The following is a 10,249-nucleotide window of genomic DNA, read 5'->3' as shown; positions in this document are numbered from 1 at the left end:
ATGAACGGAGTAAAATGAAGACATTAAATGAAACACACGCTGCTCCAAGAATCCAAGGGTTAAAATAAAATTATTTAGGGTAAAAGAGGGTATTTGAGGGGTATAAATGAGAAAATAACTTTTCAAAAATGGAAAGTATTCTAAAGTGGAAAAACTTATGGAACTACCCGTTTTAGTAAGGTGAAAAAACAAAAAGGAACGGAGGGAGTATCTCTTTATTTATTACTATTATCTACATTTTTTCTTAAAAATCATCCATCTTCTCTTTGATTCAAATCTAAGAGAATAGAGAGTACTCTATATTGAAATGAAGGAACATGAAAATATGGGCATTTTGGATTTCGACATCGACCCTGCAACTTCCCAGTTAAATAACACAAACACTAATCAACTAAGCTGAAAGGATTTCTTTGAGGTATTATTAACTATTTACTTAAATGAACAAAATATCAAAATTGTTACGCAAGTCGAAAAAAATTATACCAAACTAAACCACCATCTATGTTTATGCATTTTTTTCATCATTTATATTAATTCATGTTAAAAAAATTCAAATCAAACCTCCAACTTAATTGTGATTTGCTCAAAAAAAGATAAAAAAAACATTTAATAGAGTATTCTTCTTGGACAGTAAAACGGTTATTAGGTTTTCCTGAACATAATCTTGGCTTTCTAAATACTTCATATGTTCCAAATTAATTTCAATACTAAAAATATTACATTTTTCACTCATTTTTCTTAATTTGTGATTAATTTTTAATTTATAAGTTAAAACAAAAGTCATATAGAATCTTGTTTAATTTTTTTCAATATAAAGATTATTAATATCAAATTTAGAAATTTTTTATCATACATAATCAAAAATATTAAAGATTAAATTTATGCATTGGACTGCATAAAAAGGCAAACATTATCGGCCCGTTTGACAAGTGGTATTAAATAATGGTAAAGAGAATAAAAACTAGTGTAATTTTGATTGAAAAATCATTTTGGCTACCTTTGTGACTATGCTTGTTTAAATTCAATTATTTTATTTTCTTCATAAAAGTCATTCTAATGCATTACCATTGAGAAAGGTAGTATTAAGTTGTAATGAAAATTTATAAACAATTTTTTTTTTATGATTAATATTTCATTACCATAAAAATGATATAAAACTTTTAATAAAATTTTACACTATAAATATTTTTATAATGACTATTTAGTATTACTAACTATATAAATCGTACAAATATTTTGAAGGAGAGAAAGTAACATTATACTCCGTTTATTGACCCCGAGGTAAAGAAATAAATCTGAAAGCCGACACATCACAAGAGGGGGCCTCTCCATCTGCGCAATCCATAAATTCAGAAATCAGTACCATCTATCAAGTACGTATTCTATACTTCTACAGACCTAAATTTTTCTTCTTTGCCGCTTAAAACCACTGTTCCTGAAAACCCCATTTCTTTTCTTCTCTATATTCCATATATACTTCTTTGATTATGGGTGAAGGTAACAAAGATAAGAGAAGGAGGAAGAAGAGAGGAGGTGCAAAAAGAAGAATGACTGCCGAACAAACTTTAGCTTTAAAATCTGTTAATGAATGGGTTAATTTGGCTAAACATTCTTCTTCTGATGAAGTTAACCAAATAGATGACGACTTTTTACCTGAAATGATGTGTAGAGCTACTTTTTCTGAGAAAGTTGTGTTTGAATTGCATTCCCATTCAATTTGTAGTGATGGGTTTTTGACCCCTTCTGCTCTTGTTGAAAAAGCTCATCAAAATGGGGTCAGCTTTTTTCTTTTGATTTTTCATCGTTTTAATTATGCTTTTTTGTTGTTTTGTGATTTTCAATTTTCAATTGAGCTGTTGAAATAGTCTTTTTGATGGGTATTGCTCTTGATTGTGTTGTTAGCAATGAAAATTTATTCTTCTAATTGGTTTGATTGTCTAGTTCGTTGACTGAATGTTACTGACATAAAAATTAAAAGCTTAAAAAAGGATCAAGAACAGTGTTTTGAATGGCAATTAGTTATTCTTCTATGTCAGTTTTAACTGTCTATTGCTATATTTGCAAACTCCTTTTCTGCAAACAGTCATCAATTCAGTGGTTTCATATCATACTCCTTGAAGTTAGGAAATAGGAATATACACGTTGATAGTATTTATGTATACTTGAAATTGTGAAATAGGACTATAGGAGAAATTCCAACTCTAATAGATTGCTACTCTAAGCAAATGGATGTAAGACCTTTTAAGGTGCATACTCAAAGGCGGATCCGGAAAAAAAATGAGTGATGTCAATAAAACGCGCTTAATGGGTTTTGATACCATATTTGGAAGGTAATACACTAGCCAACTCATCTAGGGTATATTTACATGTAATATTTGATTTTATTTTGGATTTAAATGATGTCATCTGACGTCAGTGACATCATACTAGATCCGCCACTAGGTGTAGTGTAGCAATCTGAGTGACGCAGGGTGCAGCAATGGTCTGTGTAGTTGAAGTTAGAAAGTATGTGCATAGGTTGTATTTGTGTGAGTGACAGATGCAAGCTCTAAATTAGAACTATGTACTGATTGATGTTTCCTTTTCTCAAACTATTCTGTAGATCATCATCCTTTTTATTTTATGCTATGTGTGAATGAAAGAAAATGGAGGGAAAGAAATGGAATAGAAACGGATGGAGGGCAATTTCCTCATTTAGATACTAAAAAGGGAGAGGAGAAAAATGCAAGGACGGGAATTGCAGGGAGAATCCCTTTCCAAATTGACTTGAAGACCCATCTGGCCCGGTATGGGTGAGTTATGTTACACTTAGTAATCATGATTTGTGAAAAGCTTGTTACTGTTGATAACTAATAGTACTATTAGAAAATAGTTTGGACTCACTATAAGTTATCCTATGTAGAGGTGTTCATTTGGGGTGATCGGGTCGGTTTCGGACGGGTGTCATTCGGTTGGGTTGAATTTCGGATCGGTTACATGTCGGATGCTGGTCACACTCAGATTGGGTCGATTAGTCACGATTCGGTTGAAGATCACTTATTCGACCTATGGGGTTTGCTTCGGTTCGGTGTCGGTTTAAGTTCGAGTCAAGTGTCGATCGGTCTCGGGTTGTTATCGGTTAAAAATTGGTTCGGTTTTGTCGGGTACAAATTGGGTCTGGATATTTTTTTCAAGTAGTATTCGACTATGAGTTACTAATTACTATCGATCGAGTCAATGTCACATTAAGTTGCTAGTCATTTTTTAATTCATGACAAGATTCTCTTAACTTAAGGGAAATAGTTAAAATGCAAATCAATTAGTGATTATTACTTTGTTACTTTTACTTGGTTGACTGTAAATTAAAATTAAAGTTCTATTATTTTTCATCTAATTTGATTGACCATTTATTATTAACACTAAATATATAAAACCATGTATTTTTTAAATTTAATTTATGAAAATATCTATCACTTTATTAGATTAACTGATAAGATGATTGAATATGAGTTGATCACACTTCTATGTTAGAAATTGTTTCGGATTTACAGCAGTTTGATTAAAATTGGTTTGGGTTAAGTCGGATATAGCCGGGTTGAGTTTGGTTTCGAGCATGATACGGGTCAGATATAACTTGGTTCGATCACTATTAGGTTCGGGTAATCTCGGTTAATGTTTGTATGTCGGTTATAAAAGTCGGTCGCAGTTCGGGTTCGGTTTTTCCATTTTCTCAAATAGAAACGCATTTTCAGGTCTTATAACTTTTGGGTTTCGGGTCGGGTTGCATATGAACAACTCTAGTCCTATGCAAGGCAGAAATTTCTCCAAATTGGAGGGAGATAGTTTTTTAATAATAGGAAAAATTACCGTGAATAATACAAACTTTCACTGATTTCCCTCCAATAATACCAACTTTTGATTAACCTTGAATAATACCACTGTGGGGATGGATGCCTAGAATAATACTAACTTAAAGTTTATAGTGGATAACATAAAGTTTATAGTATATTATTTGACTAAAAAATAAAGGTAAATTAATAGATAAACAAAAGTTGATATCATTGTAGGGAAATTAGAAAAATTTGTATTATTCTCAGTAACTTTTCCTTAATAATATTGACTCTTAGAATTGTGTAATCATTTGCTTGTGAGAAAGCAGGCTACTTATACTAATGACCTGTGGTTGAGCAGTATATGAGTTAGTGAAGTAAATAGTGATGAATTTATCTCTGGAATCAGTTATGAGTATATCTACAACTTCTCGTACTTTTATTGCGTGTTAAGTAAGGATGGATCGAAGAAAGTTATCATGGTTTTCCTCATATCTAACTCCATAGTTTGCATGATGTTCTGGAGATGTGTCTAGGGGAAGCATTAGCTTGTAATGTTTGATAATTTAGATGTTCCATACTATCAGATTAGGCATTCCTATGTTTGTCCAAGCTTGAGAAAATGTTGATAAGATGTGTGATTTATATTGCTGTAACGTCTTCAGAACAGGTGAAAGTTCTTGCTCTTACTGATCATGATACAGTGTCGGGTATCCCTGAGGCTCTAGAGGCTGCTTACAGATTTGGCATCAAGATTATTCCTGGCGTTGAGATCAGTTCTGTTTTTGCAACAAGGCAAGCATTTCACCTTTTGATTTACTAATGCCACTTTATGATTCTTTATAAGCATTTTAGTAATCAAGCCACTACTTATGCAATCATTCTTTTAAAAGGGAATCTTTCATTTATGGAAGCCAAAGATTTTAGTTCTTTGGTTTCGTTTTTTGTTGGACTATAGTAAAATGACTCATTAAATCATATGCTCTTCTTATTTGTGTGAAGCTGCGGAAGAAACAACCTTTTGGTTATTAGAAGAGTAAGTTTGTGCATCTAACCCCCCTATCTATGTGGGAGCCACTTATGGCATTGGGTTTTGGAATGAAATAGAGATCTGAAAATCATGTAACCCTTTTCACGAGGAGCATAGCCATCAAGTATGGTTTTAAAATTTAGAAGGCGCAAACTATTTGCTTGTCAGTAAACACATGAGAAATAACTATTACTCCTTATTACATTATTTATAATGATGAGAACAATGTCGGTACGATGATGATAAGGTAAGCAGATGAACTTATGAGATAGAAACATGACAGTGGTACTCTGAATTGATGAACAGAGATGATTCCGAGTCAGAAGAACCAGTTCACATTCTTGCGTATTATAGCAGCTGTGGACCCGCAAGATTTGAAGAATTTGACCAATTTTTGAGGAACATAAGGGAAGGACGTTATGTTCGTGCAAAAAGTATGCTCTCAAAACTTAACAAACTCAAGAAGCCCATTAAATGGGAAAATGTCATAAGAATTGCAGGCAGTGGAGTTGCTCCTGGTAGACTGCATGTTGCCCGTGCTTTGTTGGAAGCTGGCCATGTTGAGGATCTTAAGCAAGCCTTTGATCGATATCTTTATGATGGCGGACCTGCATATTCTAAGTAATTATGTTTTCAACAATACTATCAACTACCAAATGTTGAATTTTTTAAATGGACAACAATAAGTATCTGCTTGTTTTGGGTGCAGAGGAAGCGAGCCTTCTGCTGAAGAAGCTGTGCAAATGGTATGTAAAACTGGAGGCATAGCTGTCTTGGCACATCCGTGGGCACTGAAAAATCCCAATCCAGTAGTCAAGAGTTTAAAAGCGGCAGGTCTTCATGGGATAGAAGTTTATAGAAGTGACGGAAAACTTGCAGGTATGTGTTGCTCAAGCATTCTCTGTACTGCCCCTGTCCGTCACAGCTGACTCTGAATTTCTATATACACATCACCATGTGTACATCGAACTTTTCTGATGTGCTGTGGATTTGGAAAATCATTTTTCAGTAGCGTTTAATATGCTTGAACCATTGCTCTATGACACTGGCCGTTTTTCTTGGTCTTGTATGTGATAGCCAGTCTGTTGACGGAAAAACCCCATAAATATTTGTATCTGTTTTATTTTTATGACTTTGAAAATCGTTCACAGTAATAGTGTAACATCTAGGTCTAAGACAAGCAGTTTTTGCTTGACTGACTTCTATAAATACTGTCATAGCATCTTAGTGATGTGTTTTGCACCGTAAGACATGATTCGATAGTAAGTTTGCCTATTCAATTCGTGATTCACTCGAAATGGTTTTAAAATAGCCTAAAACCGACTTAATTTGCTTTTTTCGATTCACGATTCGCGGGATGATTAGAGAATGAGGTGACACTGGTTTTGGATGGAGGCCGGACTTTGGAGACTTAAAACGAACTAACTTTTAAATTTCATCATCTGAACTAGCTAAATTTCTCCATGATAAAATGTTATCTTCCTGAGATTTTACACAGTTTTAGTATTCAAACTGTTTGTTTTTCTTTCTGGCAACAGTGTACAGTGACCTTGCTGACGCTTATGGCCTCCTAAAGCTCGGAGGCTCAGATTATCACGGAAGAGGTGGGCGTGCAGAATCTGATCTTGGAAGTGTTGGCCTTCCTGTGCTGGCTGCACATGATTTCTTGAAGATAGCTCGACCAATTTGGTGTGATGCCATTAAAAATAATTTGGTGCTATATCTTGAAGACTCTAGTGAGCTGAATCTAAAGCATATCACGAGGTTTGCAACGAAAAGTATTACTACCAGTAACTCCGAAAAGGATATTATAAACAGTTGTTTACGCTCATGGCTGTCAAGGGAAGAGATGCAGCATGCAGATTTCCAGGCCACCATTTCAAAGCTTCCTGATATTGCAATAAGCTGACAGGAAAACTTTCACTTTTCTTGGGGTAGGGGGTTCTAAATTTGTTTCAAGAATAAGGTATCCTTACTTTATCTATTTATTTTTTTTTTGCCAGATTTAGATTTGAGTATCACTGCACATTTTTTTGCACAGTGATGCCTATAGGAAATATGCTTCTCCCAATGAGTATCAAAATTTGATCTAATTTGGTTTGGTAGATGATTGAATTTGAATTTCAAAAGATAGCATTTTATTGTGTTTCGGTTACAAGTAGTGATAGAAGTAATTGATGTTCCTTGACCCTTGTAGAGTTATTTTTTTAAGGAGCTCTTCTTTAACAATTTACAGTTGTCATTCATATTTGGATAGAGATAAATAGAGGGAAAAAAAGGAAAGAGATTTGATAAGATGAAAATTACTTGTTTGGATCGGATTTAGAGGAGATGAGTTTGAAAGAAAACACAAACAAATTTTGTTAAGAGTATAATCTCTCTTAAAGTGGAAGTATTTAGAGGGAAAATATTCATTTTCCTTCTAAATAAATAAGGTGCACTCTCCCTCAATTATCTCTCCCTTCCTTACCCATCCTATCTTTTCCCTACCCCTTCCCTTCTTTTTTTTTTCTAATTTATTATCCAAACATATATTACAATAATAATAATAAAATATAAATTACAATTATGAGGAATTTGTATTAACACTTTGTTGATGGCTAAAAGCAAACTACACAATAACACTAATGAAAACTTGAAAATACTTGTGCAACGAAAACTGTTGCCCGGAAACTTAATACTTGTTGTAGGCATGTAATTACTTTCCTTTTGTGATATTCTCCCCACAAAGGTACTTGGATTTGAACTTGGAAATTCACAACGAGATACAAACAACACAATATACCCTTAAAGTATACCGCTTAATAACAAAATGTATAAATGAATTATAAACTTGAAAGTTTGACAAAAAAATTCATAACTCTTTTTGAAAATCACAAGTAAAAGAGAAATCAAGGATAACATAGAATTCGAAAAATTGGTATGTGCATCCTTCACCCAAGACTCTCTATTTATAATAGTTATAGTATACCCAAGAGTCAAGGGATGCTAATTACCATTGATGATCAAGCTTAATGATCATACATCAATACCATGTCGATTGTGGTATTCATGAGCATTATTCTGAGTTATTAACACCCTTATAACTTCAGAATCACAGTTGAACAAAAAGGAATCTAATGCCCATTGTTTAAAGAAGACGAAAAGACAAAACAGAACTTGGTCTGCACCTAAAGTCGAGTCGGCTGTGGTACCAACCCACATGATAGCCGAGTCGACTTTTCCTATTGACTCGGTTTCCTATTTTGCCTTTTGTCCTTCCCTTTTGAATCCCTTTTGGACCTTGTATTTTTAATATATTTTAAAAATTAATATACACTAAATATCCAACATCATATAGGAAGACTTTAACCTTAGTCCCCGGACAAGTTTACAAATTCATATATTTAAAGTAAAAATGTTATCTTCCTATTAACCTTAAATGAATTTGAAAATTGATGCAACTTATATATCTTATAGTGTCTCCTATTAAAATATAATACAACAAAAATACACTACAAATTACAAGACATATTTTAGATGCCTTTGTGTAAAAGATAATGATCATGTGACTTAAAAGATAATAATCATGTGACTTATATATCTTATAGTGTCTCCTATTAATCCAAATGATCATGTGCTTGTAAAAGATAATTAAAATTAAAATTATATAACGAGTTTAAAAAGTTATTTATAAGTTCAAGTATTAAAGAAAGACAAGAAGAGATTTCTTAAATTCAGAGAATATATTTTTGGAAAATTTACCTATAATGATACATTTTTTTGATTTTCCTAAAATAATCTCACCTATTGATTAATCATGAATAATCTTAACTTGAGGAGTATGTGCTTAGAGTAAATATGGTTATTGAATGACTTGCTATAGTAAATTTTTTTTAAAAAAAAGAGAAATTAATATAAAATGTCGAAAAAATGTAAAAAAATATTTAAAAAATTTTCAAATTTTTTTATTATTCAAAAATTTTTATGTAAATTTTCAAAATTATTCTCTAATTTTACATTAATTTTCAGATCACTTTTTTGGTAATTTACCTACTATAGCAGGTCATCCGGTTATGCGAGTTTACACTAGGCAAACACCCCTAAGATGAGATTATTCATGGTTAATCAATATATGAGATTATTATAGCAAAATCATGAAAACGTTAGATTATTCTAAGTAATGTTTATTTTCTAAATGTCAAGCAAGCCTCATACTTATAAAATAAATTGCAAGTTACACATCATATTATTTTATCATTGTAATTGCCTATTAATTAGTTATAATATGAAGAAACACTCGTTGACGTTGCAACATAAAGTATCATAATAAAATTTGATTCAATGAGTTAATCCCCACAAAACAGAAGCATGTGGCACCTTGCGACCCTAAAGCGTTGCGACTCACGGCCCTTCGTCGCACCTTGTGTTTCTAAAACACTTTGAACAATTAGATATAATTATTCATTTATAATTATTCATTTCTTACAATTAGATATAATCAAATTTAGGGTTTATGAAGTAAGAGAGAAATGATGATGAGGGAGAATTGAGGCGTTTTGAGGGAGTTAATGAAGTAAGAATGGAGTTATTGATTTAGGGTTTTATGAGGGAGAGAATTCAACGGTGAGGAATAACTTTAAGGCAATATCTAGGGTCATAAAATATAAAGTGGTTGGGAATTTTAACTGCTTGAATTCAATTATGCTATTTGGGAAAAAATCAAGGGATATTATCAATGGTATCCCTGTATTATAGCAATTTATCAATGGTACTCACGTTAATTTCAATTGTACCCCCCCAACTATATGCCAATTACAACTGTGACACTATTGTACTTTAGTCCGTTAAACGCCCGTTAAATCTTGAATTTGACCTATCCTGGTTAGTTTCTTCTTCATCCCTTTTCCCTTTCCTCTTCTTGCTCTCCTTCCATGGCTGCTTCATCTCAAGCGCAATAATAATCAACCCGAATATGCAGAAAAGAGCGAACAAACTTCTTCCCAACAAACAAAAATGATGGCCGCAAATTTAGTATTAATTTTGAGCACATCATAATCTACTATTCTTTTTCGGCAGATTGTAGTATTGAATCCTCCATTTTTGATCTAGAAAATTATTCTTTTGCGAAAGGTTGTTAACTGTTGATTACTAACCTATAAATCCATGCATTTCTCTCATCATCTGTGTAATTTTTGGTGAAAAGGGTAAAAAGGTGTTGAATTTCAAAGATTGAATTTTTCTAGTAATGCCCATTACTGGGTTCATCTCAAAAAACCCCAATACCATATTGTTTACTATTTCAAGTAAGTTGGTGAATTACTCTTTCTGTTCATCTTGGTGGGTATTTTCAATTCATCCAAGAAAATGGGTTCTTACCAATTGGTAAGAAAAAGATTTTTAGAGAAAAAGATTTCATTTTAGTGTTTAA

The 10,249-nt window shown here is 32.7% G+C and overlaps 1 protein-coding gene across 1 annotated transcript; it reads left to right on the top strand.

Annotated features, from left to right (window-relative positions):
- The first annotated feature begins 1,269 nt into the window (after positions 1 to 1,269).
- Positions 1,270 to 8,200, top strand: LOC130803339 (uncharacterized). Its single transcript, XM_057667550.1, has 5 exons — positions 1,270 to 1,775; positions 4,480 to 4,604; positions 5,146 to 5,460; positions 5,549 to 5,718; positions 6,378 to 8,200. Exons 1-5 carry the CDS (start codon positions 1,488 to 1,490, stop codon positions 6,746 to 6,748), a joined length of 1,269 nt encoding a protein of 422 aa, XP_057523533.1. The 5' UTR covers positions 1,270 to 1,487; the 3' UTR covers positions 6,749 to 8,200.
- Positions 8,201 to 10,249: the final 2,049 nt, after the last annotated feature.

The sequence above is a fragment of the Amaranthus tricolor genome, chromosome 2 (assembly GCF_026212465.1).
Source record: "Amaranthus tricolor cultivar Red isolate AtriRed21 chromosome 2, ASM2621246v1, whole genome shotgun sequence".
Lineage (NCBI taxonomy): Eukaryota > Viridiplantae > Streptophyta > Magnoliopsida > Caryophyllales > Amaranthaceae > Amaranthus > Amaranthus tricolor.
This window is presented reverse-complemented; position numbering and strand designations above follow the sequence as displayed.

Coding starts and splice junctions, on each gene's coding strand:
- LOC130803339 (XM_057667550.1), top strand. CDS start 1,488: ATGGGTGAAGGTAACAAAGATAAGAGAAGGAGGAAGAAGAGAGGAGGT. Junction 1,776..4,479: donor AAAAAGCTCATCAAAATGGG/GTCAGCTTTTTT, acceptor TCTTCAGAACAG/GTGAAAGTTCTTGCTCTTAC. Junction 5,719..6,377: donor AAGTGACGGAAAACTTGCAG/GTATGTGTTGCT, acceptor TTCTGGCAACAG/TGTACAGTGACCTTGCTGAC.